The 17,567-nt window shown below is 47.3% G+C and overlaps 1 protein-coding gene across 1 annotated transcript in view; it reads left to right on the forward strand.

The window, feature by feature from the left end:
- The first annotated feature begins 2,450 nt into the window (after nt 1-2,450).
- FNDC1 (fibronectin type III domain containing 1) overlaps nt 2,451-17,567 on the forward strand; it is a 62,478-nt gene continuing 47,361 nt past the window's right edge. Inside the window, exon 1 of the mRNA XM_058801490.1 lies at nt 2,451-3,366. Within this exon, the coding sequence (XP_058657473.1) occupies nt 2,451-3,366 (916 nt within the window). The remainder of the gene's footprint in view (nt 3,367-17,567) is intronic.

A 17,567-nucleotide genomic window follows, 5' to 3' on the forward strand; every position in this document is an offset into this window, starting at 1 on the left:
TGAGCCTACTGAGTAATATCATGCTTCCATGGGGGATCCCTCTGCCCCCCATGACCAGCTGGGGGGTGAGGGGGGCTCTGTGGGTGCTGGAAGGGCATGCTGAGTCCATTCCTCCTTGCCAGGTACCACTTTCTCTTAGGCCGAGCTCAGACATCCTTGTCAGGGAGTGCTGGCACAGTCACCTTGTTCCACTAACTACATCCACTGCAATGCCCAAATGCCCCCCATGCACAATGACACCTTCCTCACACAGAACAGCTCTTGCTGCAGATAGCAGGCAGGATTTGGATTTCTGTGATGCTGAGATCCCTGACTCTAATAGGTACTCTTTACCAAGGTTTATTTTCTAAACATTTTGATCTGAATATCCAGATCTCTCAGTGTGGTGGTTTTGGTTATTTTCTCTAGCTGTCATGCTTTGCTAGTGAAGTGTACTTTCTCTTAGAAACAGCTGGTGTCCCATGTGAGAATTGGAGGTCTTTAACCAGCCAGTGTTCAAGTCAGTCCTTGATTCACAATCCAGAAAAGGCCTTTCAAAGCTGCACTTTGGCGTTCCATTCCTCACGAAATGACTGATGCTCTTGCAGTGGGAACCACCTCCTTGAGAATGCCGCTTAGGAAGGAGAGAAGCAAAGGTGAAAGGGGATAATGAAGCTGTGATGCTCAAGCAGGAGGGGTACAGTGTTCAGAGCAATGAGGGGTACAGTGACCTGCTGTGATGCAAAGCCAGGAGGCTGCAATGGACAGCATTCTACTAAAAATGTGGTATTACAGATGTGCCTTAACTTGAGCTTCCTGAAACCCTGCATCTAGAGACTCCTTCTGTTTGCTATGCTGTTTGGTTTTTAAGAGCCTCTCCCAGGGCCTAGCAGTCAAGTTCTAGGAGGAAATATTCCAGGAGTGGTGAAAGACAGCCTTCTGAAGATGCCCACAGCTCAGCACTCCCTTTGCTTGTCCCAGTGTGGCTTCCTGCTTCAGTTCTGGACTACAGTCCCTACCATGTGCATGGCTGCCACAGTCTCAGCTTGCTCCCAGGCTTCCTTACAGAGAGCAGTGATCACCTTGCAATGAAACAAAACCCAGCTGTGGTTCTGCAGGAGGCCCCATACCCACTATGGTTATGCAGCTGCCAGGTTTGGCTCCCTATGTCCCACAGAGCTCTCCAGCACCATCCCACTGTAACATCACAGGGAATGGAGCCTACAGTGTGTTCTGCTGTGAACACACATTCAGCTCATCAGTTAACACTGTCTGCACCTCATTTTGGATGCTGCAAACTATGAAAATGCACATATGTAACATGCAGGGCACGAAGGATACTGGGTATTCACTGATACCAGTGAGGTCATGGCCATTATGCCCCTGTGGGCTGGGGACCCTGAGCAGCTTGGCCAGGAGGGCCAGAATGGTGAGTAGGGCTAGAGTCCCAGCAGCAGCTATGTCCAGCAGCAGAGATGTAGCCAGAGATTTTGGAGCCACTGTGTGCCAGTCCTCCATGGGCTCAGCCATGGAGCTGTGTGGCAGCATGCCAAAGCCAGTGTCTGGGCAGAGGCAGGTGTGGAGCCAGATTCCTGTGCAAACCTTGCCCCTGTTATTTGCCTTCCTTTGATTTCTATTTTTGTTTGTCTGTTTGTTTCTTTGTTTTTTAAAAAAATAAAATATGGTGTTTATTTTTTCTAGTATCTTTCCTCTCCCTTCATAGCAGGCAAGAACTTTTGTGTGCTCATTTAGTTTTGCTTTGGTTTTATTTTTGCTTAGTTTCCACAGCAGGGGACCCATTATTAATTGTTACAGAAATATCCTTCAGCAATGCAGCAAAAAGTAGATGAGGGGTGTGGGCTGGAGGGTTGTCGGAAGAGCCCGACAAGTCGGACTGTGAAATGCCTTGCAGTTCTAACAGTGTGTCCCTCCAGTGCAGGGCTACTGAAGCAAAAGCTCCGTCCCGATATGGGGTGGAAGTTCAGAAAGAACAAAAGATGATGAGAAGAAGGAAAGACAATCCGATATAGAGAGTTCTGTGTAGGGATGCCTGTGCCCACGCGGGACTGGATACCCACCCCAGCTGGGAGGGCACAGTGCCACAAAGGGAGGGCGAGGGTGCGGGTAGCACGCTGGGGGCCAGCTGAAGTTCCCCTGGGTGCCGAGGGGCAGGCTCGGAGCTCTTCGGCTTCTTGGGGAGACGCTTCCCGAAGGAGCCAGGTGCGCTCTCACCAGGGCAGGGGATGCTGCGGGCGCTGGCCGCCGGGGCGGGCGGGCCGGGGCCGGGGGGCGGAGGGCCGTCTCTCGCCTCCGCGGGGCCGCCCCGCTGGCTGCAGTGTCCCGGCAGCCCGGGAGGAGGAGACGGCGGGGCGCGCAGGCAGCAGCGGGGCAGCCCCGCCGAGACGGTCTCCGGGCGGGCGGCAGCTCCGCGCCCCGCCGCTCCCGCCGCCCGCGCCCCGCGCCCCGGCCCCATGGCGGGGCCCGCCGCGCCCTGCGCCGCCCTGCTGCTCCTGGCCGCCCTGCTGCCCGCCGCCCTGCCAGGTACGCGGGAGCTGCCGCCCCACGCGTGTCGCTGCCCGGCGGGGAGGTGCCCGGGGCGGGGGGCTCCGGGGGTACGCGGTGCTTGGGGATGCCCGCGGCGCCGCTCTCGGCCCCGGCCCGGCAAGGGGACAAGCGGGGACACCCCGGCCGAGGCGGCCGCCTCCCTGTCCCGCGCAGGCACCTGCCGCTGCCCCCGGTGGGTACGGGCCCCTCGGCCGGTCCCCCGAGCGGGGACGGGAGCTGCAGAGCCGGGCAAGCCTCGGCACCGAGGGTCACCCGGCTTTCGGAGAGCGGCGGGACCCTCCGTGGGTCGGCCCGCTGCGGCTCTGCCGCGTTTCGGGCAGCTCCGGAGCGCGGGGCTGCAGCCCACACGGACGCTCGTAGCCAGACGTGAGCTGACGGCACCGGAGGGTGACAGCCTCCCGCTTGCCTTCAGCCCATGGATGCCTTTTTCCCCATGGAACCTCGTGCTGGTCCCACCGTCCCGTCGGGGCTCTGCTGAGGAGCCCCTCTCAGCCCCGGTGAGCGGCGCTGACACCGGGCAGCGCAGCGCTGCATCTCCCCGGGAAGCCAGGAGAGATCCCTCTCTTCTCTTCGTTCCCGCCGCCGGAATCCCGCGGATCGAACCCTGCATCAGCCTGGACGAGGCTGGCGCTGCTGTCAGAGCTCCTCGGCCCGCAGGCTCAGGTTTAAGCTGCTCTGGAGGTGGCAGAGGTTGTGGGAGGCAGTGGCAGATGTGCCCTGTCCTTTCCCTTGTGGAAGCAGTGAGCGATCACTGCAGCCCCCGCGGCGCTTTTTGCACCGCAGACAACGCTGAACCGAATCTCCCCAGCTTGTGGCCGCAAGGTGTGCATCAGATAAAGACAGGCTATAGACACCCATGCGGAGGCATTTCAGCGCCAGAATGTATCTGTCGGGGTTACAGTAGCCAGGGTGGCACAGGGACACTTGCCCCCAGCTCCGGATGTGGTGGCTGTCCCATCTCCAGCCCTGTGCTGTAGTCGCAGAGGAGCCGGCCGAGGACGGTAGCATCCTCCCTGACTCTCCTGCAGCTCTGGGCTGTGCGGCAGAGCCTGGGACTTCATGTCACCCGTGGCTCCTGGTGAGTTTTAGTGTGCAGCTAAACATCCAGACAGAAATGATCTCCTTACCCTGGAACTGTGGTCTCTCTGCAACTTGCTGTGCACATCTGGGTTAAGCTTGGGATCACACTCCTGGAAGCGGTTTTATAATAGTGCTCCCTTGTGGCAGTGGTAAATGGAGGGGGAACTGCAACTCTGGGGCTGCCTGCTGAAAAGTGAGAGGAGAAGGGAAGGGAGCAGGGGAGTTTTTGTTCTGCTAGTGAGGGAAACATTGTGAGAAATGTCTTAGCCTCTGAGGAAAAGTGTTAGCTGTTGAGTGCATGCAGGCTCTTGCTTCCCTGACTGTGTAATGTCTAAAGTGATTCTTGGAGATTCTGATACTTCACTAAAATTTTTGCATGTAATATCCATCTAGTCTTTCCTTGTTTGCAATCCCACACCAGTGTGCTGTAAAAATTGGGCCAATTTCTGAACAAACCCAAATGTGTTGGCATAGTGCTGCACAGAGCTCTGCGTGCTTCCCAGCTATGGAACTCTGGAGCACACCAAAACCTGCTGGAGTGGGAATACTGAGCTTTAACCCCAGAGTGGCTGGAGAGGACTGGATGTGGGCTGCATGTGTACTCCCTGTCCTTGTTGGTGTACTGGCCACATTGAGTAGACACCACTTTCCTTCTCCAGTCTAGAGAGTAGTTTATAAGCTACAAACACAGTTTATAAGCTATAAACCCAGGCTGTGTCCTGAGCAAGTGCAGTCTTAGACAAGAGGGCTGGTGGGTTCTGGAGTTCTTTTTCAGGGGGTAAAAGCCATTGCTGAGCATTTTTGCTGCCCTTGGTCCTGTTTCTCACATTCTAGCTGTGTTTGAAATGGTCCTGCTGACCACCTTTACTGCATGTGCTCTAGGGGACCTGTCCCAAACTCACTCTGCACTTTGGAGCCTTTGTCCAAGTACCATGTCTGTGAGACAGGGAGGCTGCCTTGGCTCAGCAGACAGGCTCCAGTGAAGTGAAAAAGCCCTTCAATTTCTGTCTGTGGAAAGAAAAGAAGGATTTTTCCCCAGTAAGGGTCTGGCATTGGGCTGGTGCTGTCATTGACTGTGTTCTGTTTATCAAAATAGAAAATCAGTGTGGGGCCTGTGCCCAGGATTGTTGTGGCAGTCCTCGGGCCAAGAAAGCGTAAGAGAAGGGTGTTGTGCTGGAGCCAGCTCAGGGGGCAGATCCCATTTGTGTATTGCCAAGAGGGATTTGTTGCTTGCTGCCAGATCCCACGTGTGGAAGAATGGATACTGACTACAGAAAACAGTAGTCACCCACCCACCTTATTAGCTTAGACAAACAGTATTCAGGAACCACCTGCGGCCAGCAGGAGCAATTTGGGAGAAATATTAAGAAGAGTCTATGGTCAGAGCAAGAGCCTTTCTGACAGCAGCACTAACTCTCATTTTCCTCCCTTGTCTAGACTGTCTGACACAAACAGAGAAAGCAGAAGGGTCTCCAAGGGAATTTTCCACTTCATTTAGCTCTAAGGAATGTATCTTCTCAGTTATTTAGGACAGTGCTGTAATGGTCTTAACTGTATAGCTCTGTACCAGCCTCTGGGTGTGTCAGATGTATGAAAGCTCCTGTGCTGTCCAAGTCTGTGATTCCAGCTCTTCAGACAGCACATGGACTGATTTTGGCTGGATGTGTGGTTAAGATGCTTGCAGAAGCTGATCTATACAGAAAGAAATTAGAAGGGGGGGCTGAGTCGATGATGCAGCAAGTCAAAGACACGCCAGCAGGGGGAATGGGATCTTGTGTCTATGATCCAGTGTCTTGAGTAAGCATTCAGTTGCACAAAAATGCAGCTCAGACACATTCAGTGATCATACTTCCCATGCAGGACACTTAAAAGTGACTTCTAAGTTCTCAAGATAACTTAGGTTGGACTTTATATCTGCTTCACATGGTATGCAGCTGTCTGCGGGTGGGCTGTTGTCTTCACATGAAGGAAGCATAGCAGTATTTCCACCAGGTGCAGCTGCTGGTGCATGTCTAGGAACGGTGGTTTCTCTGTCTGGGAGTTATGTAACACACCCTCAGTCTGTCACTGAGGAAGTGCTCAGGAATGTGGCTAAGTTGGCATTGGGATGTGCTGGCACCAGGCATTAGGTCTCTTAAGTTTATGCTGTTGCAGCTCAAGTATAATAAGGACTGGAACCTCTTCCTAACCAAAGACGTCTAGATTGAACCTGTGTTTAGTGGCTTGGATGTGATCCCAAATATGCAAAAAACTGCAGCCAAACCAACACTTTTTCCCCCCCTTAGTTTTGAAGAGTCAGGATCAGCTTATCTTTAACTTGAGTTACCTGTCTTCATAAATTAGTATTCCTTTACTCCCCCTTCACCTGCCCAAGTGAACCATGGCTATGTGCATGCATGTATCATGGGAACATTTGCCTTTTGTTGTGCTTTCTGCTGGGAAAGAGGAGGGGACATGGATGAAAGGCAAGTCTCCCACAGACTGCCAATGCACTAAGCAGGAGAAGTGGTCACTTCCCCAGAGGAGATGGTGTGGACATCGATGTGCCTTCCTCTTGGGAAGCTCCATGCTGCTATTTTCTCCCCCAAGCTGTAGGTGTACCACACTTTTGTGCAGCCTTGAGAGAATTCTCCCAACCCTGCAGACTCTGTACTGATCCTTCAGGCAGGTGCCAGCACTCCCAGTTGTCTTTTTCTACCCCTGAAATTGCCACCTGTCATTTCTCTTCCACAACTCCCTAAAGCAGCAACACTTTCACTGGTGTGCTGCACTGTGGGATTGTTTTTATTCCTTTGAATGCATGTGAAATTTAATGCACTTGCAACTATGAGTGTTTTCCTTATTCCTCAAGATGAGAAAGATGGCTTCATGTCTGCAGCCAGTGCCCCTGCCCAGCACGAGAGGGAGGGATGAACTGCTGGGTTGTGAAGCAGTGGAATCCAGAGGAGAGCAGCAGATTCTGAAGCTGAGATATCATTTCCCTCTGTAAAAATCCAAGTGTTTTGCTTCCATGAGTGTTGAGAACTTGAATTTTGGCTATGTTTGCACTAAACTTATAGCCTCTGAGGAGTGGTATGTCTTACATTTCCAGTTCAGTAGAGGAGTGATGGGTGTCTTGAAGAAATGTGAGGTTGTCTGAAAGATACTTTGCTGTGCATGACCCAACAGAAAACCTTTGAAATCATGTTTGCATTTTCATATATGTGTTTGCTATACTGCTGCTTATTCTGCTGCACTGTTGGCTGCAAAAGCTACAGTCTGTGTTGAATGTTCACAAACTGAAGTGCCAAAATAAACACTGCCAAGATCAAGACAGTGGCTTAAATTGCACAAGATTTAAAGAAAACCAAGAACTGCTGGGATCTTCTGCTTTGCAGTCTGTTCTCTGAGTCTCAGGACACACATTTCTTATTTTCCTCCACACCCTGGATGCCTAGGGATTTAGAGGAGTGGTGTGGTGTAGTCCTGTGTCTCCACTGCTTGACTCTTACCAAAGAGGCATTTAGACCAGCAGGATTTTGCACTGCCCTTGTACCTGGCAAGACTGACTATGCACACTCTGACCCCAACTCTCACATTTATTCTTGCTTGAGGCACCAGCAGCTTTTGCCTGCAGCACCTCTCTAGTTGGATTCATTTCCTTTGGGGGTGTACAAGCACCTGGAAAGTGTCTGCTTTCCCTTTAGTGTCTGGTTCCTCTTTAAACTTTAGAGAAGGTTGTAATGCAAAATAAATTTTTCCACAGTGTACCACATGGCTGAGTGCTTAACTGCTGCACCAGTAGCAGAGTTAACAAGAGCAACATCAAACAGTGTTTACACAGCATCCCCCTCATTGCCTGCTCTTGATTTGCTTGGGGAATGAGAGCCTGTGCTGACAGCTCACGTGGTTCTGGTCCCCAGCAAGACCTGTGCAGGCTGCTGAGCTCCCTCTGCCTCCTCTCTGCTGGATGGGACCTGGTACCCACTTCTCTCCAGACCACTTTTCCTGTGTCCTGCCCTCCTAAGGCACGTGGCTGCTGGCTCACATAGCTCTGGAAATGGCAAATTCTCCTCCTCAGTTCCCTGGAACTGCTGTCTGGGATGTCATATAAGGTCTTTTCTCCTACTCAGAGTTTCTGCAAATGTGTGTTTTAATTTCAGCATGTTTTGTACTGTTCACAGCAGTCACTGTACCTCACTCTCATTAAACTCGTAACCTCTGGCCCACTGTTTGCTCTTCATAAATGACATCTGTGCAGTGGGACAGAGGCTTTTCCCACGTGCCAGGCTGGGTTGTGTACCCTGGCAATGTCACATCTCTGTGCTGTGGTCAGAGCTGAGCACACTTCAGTGCCTCTGAAATCAGCCTGAATGTGTCTCCATTTCGGTATAGGTGCTTGCATTTGGCAGGTCTGTATTTAAAGCCAATAGACTTAAGGAGTAGAGAAGCAAGGAAAAGTGGAAGAAAGACCCAAGATATGTAGAAATTGTGTGCTTTAAACAGAGACCTTTTCCTAGACAAAGAGAAATTGTTAGTTACATCAAATGTAATACTGAAATCCAGTGGTAAGGAAGGCAGTCCAAGCTTCTCCTCATCCTGGAAGAACCATAAAACGTACATCCAAATTTAACTATGTACACATTAAAAAGTGGTCTGGAGAAGTGTGCATTTTAAATTAACTCTCTTCAGTGAGTAACTCAGTCATCAAATCAGCTCTTCATTAAACAGAGTAAATTACTCTTTGAGGACTGTGGAGTGTGTTCATATTTCACAGTTCCAGTGCAGCTATTCCACTCTTACATAGTTATTAAGTCCTCTTGGGCATCCTGCAATGATCCTGGTTCCAGCAAATCTTTCCAACTGTTGTATTCTTCCTGCACTAAACTGATTATTTTTCCATTGGAGGAGTTGGTTGTTCTTAATATATACATTTGTTGTAAAATAAGAGGCCACTCTTCAGATGGTTCTTTGTCATGTTTACTGTAGAGTTGACTACAATATTTTGGCTGAAACTTTTTTTTGGAAAAAAGTGCAGGACTGCTGGAGCTGGAATGTTAGTGTTTCTTCATCTCTAAAAAAAAGACAGAAATAAGAGAAATTGAATGGTCAACATAATTTGTTTTGGTATTCTGTTATGAAGTGCTTAATCCCTTCTTTCAGAGTGGTGTCCTTGGAAGGGTGTACAGAAGGGCTGCTATCGGGGGAAAACTACTGAGTATGCCTTAAAAATCCCACAATGGAAAGCAGCAATGTAACTGGCAAAACATGCTGCCATGCATGTTTTATGGTACCAGAGAACAGCCCAAGCCCTGCTACCTGCCTGGCCAGCCCTCTCAGAGCCCTTGGATGCTCCTGCTGCTGAGGGAGGGGAGGGTGGGAGCAGCACCCAGTTCCCAACCCCAGCACCCATCCTGCAGCCTGAGAAGCATCCAGGCTTCATGTTTTCAGCCTCGGGAAGGCAGTGTTTAATTTTGCCTTTGCTGCTGAGATCTTGGGGCAGGTCTGAGAGCAGGACACAGGCTGTAGCCAGATGGATGGAGAGCTGGATTTAGATGCTGTAGCTCCTGCTGGGTAGTGTCTTGCTTCATGTGGCAGCCCCATGGAAGCACCTAACAGCATCAGAATCTGCCCCTGCATGAGTAACTGAGCTGCACTTTCACACAGTCTGCATGTCTTTCCCTTTGGTCACCTTTTGAAGCCATGCCGAGTTCAGTGACATAATTGTGTGGTCTTTAGCCCGGGATGTGTTGCAGATGGCCTCTGCCTCAGGCTCCAAGAGGCTGCAGCAGCCTGAGGCTGGGATGATCCAGTGACTTGGCCGAGGGCTTGCTGCACTTTGCAGGAGTGGCTGCTCTGGGTTATGTGTTTGCAGCCCTGCTGGCTGCATCAGCTGAGCTTCGTGTCCCAGCTGTGCCATCGCTCTCATGTTTCTGGTCTCCCAGAGGAGAGGTGCTAAAAACAGTTTAAAACCAAATGGCAGTGATGGAAATGCTCCATTTGGCTTTGCTGGTCTGAGACTCTGGGCTGATTTCAGGTTGCATGTATTTTTAATATATATATTTGATAAATGTCTAAGGTTGTGTTACTGGGGAGGTGGGTTGGGATCACAAGGCCTGGTTTCATCCAAAAGTCTGAGACAGACTTTGAAAGTGACATCTCACCTTTCCTGAACTCCACTGGCCCTGTTTTAAAAATGAGTTGAATGCTTTTTCCATGCTATGCTGTGCTGAAGAACTGCCCAAGCTAAGACCCTACTCCCTTCTACTTGAAATTTTCCAAACAAGAAGTAATGACTGATGTCTTGTGAATTGCCCAGTTGCCCAAAGCTGAATGTATGCAGAAGCAAAATTGTTGTCTGTACAAAGAAACAAAGTCAAAAGAATGAAATCAACCAGAAAAGCTTTTCTGTGATAGCACAGCAACAGTATTGAAAACCTATAAAGTCTAAACCTTAAACAGCAATATTAGCAAGCCAAATTTCCATGCTAGATGTGTACAGTGATGTATTATTTTGTTTGCAATGTGGTGATTGCTCTGCCAGGGTGCTGAGCTCCTTTTCTTCACTCGTAATGACTACTGTAAGTCAAGCCAGTCCTCCAATAGCCTGAGTACATGCTTAAATGGCAGTCAGGGGACTGAATGCTCAGTGAGCATGTACATGTTTTCATGAAAGCCCTTCCCAGTCAGATCAGAGCTGCTGGGTTTCAGCTGCTGAGCACAAATTTATTACCACAAGATGTCTCAGACCATATGTGCTCCTCATCTGCCCTCCCAGCAAGTCAGCCCCCAGTTCAGGATGTGCCGTGCCCCTTGGAAGTGCTGATTGCTGAGGGCCAGACACCTCTGCAAACACACTTTCTTTCCTCTGCAAAAACACCTGTTTAAATTACCCTCAGGGAGGGATGATGAGTGGTATGAGACATTGTGGGATTCTGGTTGTGTTTGGGATCACATGGGGCTGGAAACCTGATGATGTGACGTGAGAATGGGAACAAGTGTGAAACCTTGGAGGGATGGAAACTGATTTCAAACTGCTACTTAAGTGAAATGAAAAGAGAAATGGCTTTGAACTGGCTTAAGTCTTTCCTTGTGGTGGTGACAAGGCAGCTGTCCCGTGTTATGCTAGCACAGGGCAGTCACAGGCAGCATGGTGTGGGCACAGTGGGAGTGTGTCTGGGAGAGGATGGTGTCCACATTCCCACTGGGAGTGGAGGGAAGGAACCATCCATGTCTGTGTCAACAGAGGGAAGGGAGAAGGAAATACAAGAAAAAACAAGTTTGGTTTTTTTTCCCTAACACTAGCAGGGAGAGATGAAGGATTCAGCCCAGTGGAGAGAGCTGAAGTCAGAGCTCAGGTAACTGATGGACCTCAGGGTCTGGTGGCTGTAAGCATCAAAGTATCTGATGAGTTAGTGTGGATGTTTCTGAAAGAAGGTGGTGTGTTTGAAGATGGGAGAGTGATTTTTAGCGTATTCCTACTGTTCAACCTGTTGCTTTCCTTTGGGAGAAGCAAGATTTTTCTTAGGACTGGACACTTACAGAACAAGCTGCTAGTAATTGTAGTGAGAGTGGCAGAAGCAGACCCTATGAATCCAAACATAAGAGCCTCATAAAATTAGACACAGAGTTTGCAAGATTTTTGGCAATATGAAATGAACCATTTGGCTTTTTCAGCAGTTGGACCTTTTGCAAATATATTTTTTCTCTGCTTATGTTGTATAAATATATTTTTAAACCCCCCAAACTTTTATGCTTGCAAGTAGTCCCCATAAAAACCAAGAAGGCAAATAGTGAAACTTCAAAATGCTTGTAGTAATTTGGGGCCTCTTTGTATGGAAGGAAATCACTGTGTTTCAGGAAGCTTTGCAGCTTCAGCAAAATGTTTGTGCTACTGAATGGTAGCAGATGGCCAACCCGCAAAAGGTTAGCAAGTTGCTTAAGTTACTTGTAAAATAGCGCAAATTTCCTTGCCTTGCTCTTAGCAGCCAGCCTTGGTTTGAGGGATCCAAGCTTGGGCCTTGTTTCTGCTGTTGCTGCAGGGCTGCTTCCCCAGCACTGGCCACACAGAACACCCAGGTTCAGGCTGCCCATAACCCTGTTTGATAACCTGTCCTTGCCATGCAGATCTAGTCAAAGCCCTGAGACAGCAGAGATTGCCACTGCCACAGAAGTAAGAATTGGCTTTCATCAGTAGCTCAGGTTTGAAGAGAGAGGGAATTATTGTTCATCACCACATCATTATAGGTCACCAGCATTGGTGATGGGTGGGTCAGAGCTCACAAGCAAAGCAGGCAGTGCTGGGCAGGTGTTTTGGTGTTAGAAAGCTTCATTCCTCTGAGCTGCGCCAGTGCCAGCTTGGTGTCACAGGTCACCTCGCAGCAGTCACAGTGGCCTGATCAATGCACCCTTCCACTGCATCCTTCCTTCCAAGTCTCCTACTTTGGGTGTTCAAACACCAAGCATGAATAGCATAAAATAGGAGTGCGCGTACATTGTACATAGCTCTAACAGCCTGCCAGCTATGGCATGTTAAAGACTCTGGGAGTCCTTCCTGAGACTTGTTCTCCTGATTTTTGCAGAGGCTTTGTTAACAGGAAGGATTGATTTTCTTCTTCCCCAGAGGCTCCACTTGCTGTACATCCCACTGGTCAGGGATATTCTGTGCTTTGTGGGGAGAAGCTGCAAGTCTTGAACCTCAACATTGGAGGCAAAATCAATGTAGATATGTGAATTTTCAGTTCTAAATATCCCTGGGCTAACCCAAGGAAGATGGCATAGATTCTCTTTTACAAACCTGCCAAGCTGTGACTGCATCTTTTTTATATGTTCAGATGCTTTTCAAGGTTATTAATTGGGTAAAATCTTGGCCAGCTGTCTCTCAGTACTTGACAAATCATGATGAGGTGAATCCAAGTGGCTGCTGCCGTGTGTCTCAGTTGTGTCTGCTCAGCTATGATAGAACTGCTTATAACTTGTGAAACAGCCCAGGGCTTTGCATGAAGACATTGCTTTGAATATGACTGCAGAAAGTTGCTCTTTGGAAAAGAAATCAAACAAGGAAGTAATTTATCAGTAACGAAGATCTGTGCCTATCTGAGCCCAACCTAATACAGACCTCCAAAGAATAGCAATCATAGTATTCTGTGCGTTTCCCTGGCATGCACTTTATCTGGGGTCTATGAGTTTTGCACTTTGGGAGCCTTGGAGGGTGTGCCACTAGCTTCCCTTTTAGGGTAGAAAGCTATATGTGTGCTTTCTGAAAGAACTTCTGCAATAAATAATGTGGAATAAAGTTAGAAGAATCAGAGCAGGTATTACTTCAAGACATGAACCGTGAGCCGTTTTGTATTAGAGATAGATAAATAATATTTTAGTGGGTTTTATTTGCATTTTATATTAAGAGGAAGCAGGAAAGGCTATGTTATTTTAAGATTTATGTTTTCCAGTCTCTGTAAAGAAACTTAATCTCTGACTGCTGCTAATGAAAGAGCAGAGACTAATGTTGAGCCCAAGTTTTATTCTTAGTAAACCTGCACCTTGGTAAACTAACTCTTCTGATTTATAAAAGGCTTTGAAATGTGAAATAAAAATGAAGAGTTTTAAATTTTATTTTCCTTCAATGCATGATGAAGCTTGAATTCCTACTCCCTGACTTTGTGAGTCTGAGGCATTTTTGGCAGTTTCGAATGGAAAATTGAACATGCACTTCAACTAGAGATGGAATGGAAAGACTTTACATAAACATATGAATCTCCAGTAGATTAAAAAATCTGTGCTATTTCACTGGGTAAGGGAACAAATTTATCTATATTTGAAGTGGTTTTGGAGAGAAGTGTAAATCAACTGTCCCAAATGTAAGTAGGATGCTTGAGGATGATTTGGTGACATCTGTGGTATGCATAAAGGAATGAACTAAATGCAGAGCCACAGCATCCAGACTGCCAATGCTTTGGATTCAAACCCAGTCTTCATTTCAGAAGTATCCTACTGATCATCTTTTCTTTTTTTTTTTTTTATAAGTGAAAATCAGTTTTCTGAAATTTTCAAAATCCTAGATTTCTGAATAACAATTGAAGCCATGAGGTTTTTTTACTAGTTGAGGCTTGGTTAACACTTGTTGCTGTGTCCACAAATGACAGATGTAATCCATTTGCTGAGTGTTAAAGTGGCCAAAATTAACAGGTTTTTCAGGGGATGTGAAGGTGACTGAGAGTTGTCACTTTCCTCCACAGCCTGTCACAAAACAGTACAGTTTGGTTTGTAGGCTGTAGGCTCCCATTTGTCTCCTGCTTTGAGGATGGGCCATGAAACATCCCAGCAACCAATAGCTGGGAGAAATTTGGAAGGAAATTGGGTGTTTGGATAGAAGTATTTAATTGAAAATAAAATTAACAGATAAAGTGTATAATATGAATGAAGCATGCAAAGCTTTGTGCTTTATGGATGTTGCTAACCACTGTCTGATGAGGTTGGAGTGAAAGTTGGTGCAGAGAGCTGTGCTTCCTCCTGTGACTTCCCCTAAGCCTAGTCCATATCCTCCTCCAGGATAATTACATACAATGTTTTCTTCAGCCTTTAAGTGAGCAGGGCCTCATTCTTCACTTGAGTGCTTCTACAGCATGCCAGTGTTTTTAATGAGATTGCATGGATGTGAAAGGAGAGCAGATTTAGGTTCATAAGAAATGATCCAGGTGCACAGCATAAAGATGCTGCCACAGTTTAGTTAGCCTCCTAATGAGCAGTGCAATTTTAATGGGTGTGTTTTCCTTTCTGGAGATCTGTGGCCATGGCTGTGGGGAGAGAACAGAGCTTGGCTCACAGAAGCGCATGCTCTGGCTCTGACTTGTGTCCCTGCCAACCCACTTCAAAGCTGCCTGCCTCAGGCTGAGGGCACAGGGGAGGGAGCAGTGGTGGAGGGGATGCCTGACAGCCTAGAAACAATGCTCTCTTTTTTTACTACCTCACCTGTGGGCATCCTTTGAGGTCCAGCTAGAGGGAAATAAGCTGTCTCATCTGCAAGCCTATGTGGGGGTGACAGTAAATGTCCTGGGTAAGCTGCAGTGCAGTAACTCACACACCCAGGGCCCATGTCCAGTGTGGGCAGAGCAGCATCGTGCAAGCTCCATGCTGGTGTCAGTGCTGGAGAGAAGGGCGTTTGTGGGCTTGTAATCCTGTCATCCTTCCCATATAGTCATACCTGCGTGGCCATCAGCTGTGGTTGGAGTTTCACCTTCAACTTAAAGAAAGCTCTGCATATATTTTCTCATGTGGCAATGAAACATCTTCTCGGTGGCAGCTTCACAGAATGTGAGAATGCCACTTAGACTAAGTCAGTCTGAGCAAATATTCTGTCTTATTCCAGATTTTCATCAATAAGAGTGTTGCTGCTCATCATGGGTTGTGCAGCCGAAATCCTGCCTGAGTTCCAAGTGGCACTTGAAATATCCCCAAAGGGATATTCTCCTTTGGGATATTCCCAAAGGCTGCCTCTGACAGCCTTTGAAATGTTTGAGGGACAAGCAGTAGACTGGAGTAGTGGTGAGCAAAAGGGAGCCCTGCACTCCAGGAACTTGCATGAAAGAGCCTGTTGAAATCCCTAAGTTTGTCACAGGTATCAGTGACAGATGGATGCATGAGTGCCCTTGCAGTGCCCTCAGGAGCCATGGAGCTGCTCAGGGGGATCCTGCTGCCTTGGAATCTCTCAAGGATTTCTTCTCCTACCTTCTCCTGAAGTCAGAGAGAGCAATGTGAGCTGTGCTTAAAACCCACTTCTCCCCACTAAGGAGAGTGTTGTCACTCGTGATACCAATGGGCTTCTCTAACACTGATTAAGCTGTTCCCAGGGCCAGTGCTGTTAAAGGCCCCAGCCTTTGTGGCTGTGAGAAGAGTGTGAGGATGGTACATGAGTGCAGGTGGAAGTCAGGGATGTCCGAGGGAAGATGTGGCTTCCAGGTATTCAGGACCATGTTGTGGGTTTCTCTTCTGTGCTGTCCACTTCTCTTCAATGAACAGTGTGTTTTCAATACCTTCTTCGACAACAAAAATACACATTAAAATGTAGTATGAGTCAAGTGTCCCTAATTTTAAAGAGGAAACTAACCAAAACTGTAGGTCTGTTAGCTTTGTGGCAATGTTTTGTTTGCTCTTAACTTTCCTGACATGGTTTTGATGTATTGTGTGCTTCATCTTAGACTGTTAGAAACAAAGAAGTTACCACAGTAATAGTTTATAGTAAATGAAGAACATGAATATGAAAACAACAACAAAGTGTAGGTGAAAACAATGTGGTGACTACAGTCATGAACATGGTGTGGAAAGACAGACTTTGAAGGGGGGTGTTTTATTGTGACAATGTCTTGCCATGGTATGAGTTGCTTGATGTGGGTTCATGTTCTAATTTTCTTGGGCAGGTTTCCTTCCTGTCACTGAACTTCTGACTAGGGCTAGAGCACAGCCTGTAAAAGGATTATCTGTGGGAAAACAAGCTCTGTTCTAACTTTGTCCTGTGCTGTTGTCATGTTTGTGGTTGCAGTCAGTTTAAATTCAGACTGCACCATTTGAGGCACCCTCAGGCTCTGATTTATCTCAGAAATAGGGCTTAAGATGTTGTAAGTTGATATTTGTGCTATTTCTACAACTGAATGTCCAGTAAAGCCAAGAAATGTGAGTTTCTTGCACACTAGGAAAAATCTGAGTGTCACAGGAGCTGCTAGTGGAGACAGCCAGGAGTCTCGTGAGGCAGTGTGGTGTCAGCACTGGGAAACCTCAGGTGCATTTCAGAGGAGAAGCACTAATATTCCCTTTATCCTGCAGATAAGGAGTTGAAGGGGCGCATATGGAATCATTGGGGGTCAATGGCTTTATCAGATCTATTGACACCTTAAGCTCTTCCTCTTTGTTGATTTAAAATAAATGGGTGAGCTTTGCTATAAATCTCTTTTTCTGTAAAATCACTGAGTCTCCCTTCTTGCAAATCAAATTTCCAGTGACAGGCCCGATGAAGTAGAGGTTTCCACTGAAGCCAGGGAGCTTCAGGTCAAACTGGAGTACCACAGGCATCCAGTCCCTCCTTACAGTGTTCCATTTTTAAGTTTAGAAAAGGTCAGATTTGAAGTCAGTAAACAAAGATTGAAAGGATACCTGTATTAACATTTGAAACTTAATCAAATAGTATAGATCTGATTTTTATTTGTTATCAAAAACTAAAAGGCTGTAAGCCTAAATCTGCTGATGGTACCACCTAATCCTCAGGCTGTTTTCTGGATTCTCAAGGAACAGCTGGAGTCACAATTATGCCTCTGTCCTGCATAGGAAGAAAAGTCCTTATGTTGTCAGTCATTTTGGCAGTACCTCTGGCTGATATGGTTAAGCCGTGTAAAAGGGAACAATCCACCAGAAACAAAATTATTTTCACCAGATGAAGAACTTCAAAGACTTCAAATGTAAGCAAACTAATCTTGAAAGATGCATTGACAAGAATCCAAAAGAAAAATAGATTAATATCAGTGTGAATTGGTATTAGACAGCCAGGTGGAGGAAATGTATCTACACAAAGGGATAGTTTGAGTGATAGGTTTATAAGCCACCTTTCAGTGCTGGTTTTGGAGTAGCTGGTTTCAAAAACTCTTCCAAAATGGGTCTGCCAAATGTTCAACTTCTTCTGTATTTTACTTATTAGGGAATTGGGAATAATTATAGTTTTTATGACATACAAAGTACATTCTTCATAAATGCTGCTCCCATTTCTGTTAGCGATTGAGGATTTTATTTTAGAAGGGTCACACCACTACATACTGTTCTTGATTTACAGAGTATGCTATATCCATCCATATCCATCTCACTGCCTGATGTTTGGAAGCTTTCAGGAGGCCTGCTGCTGGAATAGGTTTCATGTTTTGCACTCCCAGAAGTAGCTGCTGAGTTGAGCAGTGGGCTGTAGTTCTGCAGGAGCTGAAACAGTG

The sequence above is a fragment of the Ammospiza caudacuta genome, chromosome 3 (assembly GCF_027887145.1).
Source record: "Ammospiza caudacuta isolate bAmmCau1 chromosome 3, bAmmCau1.pri, whole genome shotgun sequence".
NCBI lineage: Eukaryota > Metazoa > Chordata > Aves > Passeriformes > Passerellidae > Ammospiza > Ammospiza caudacuta.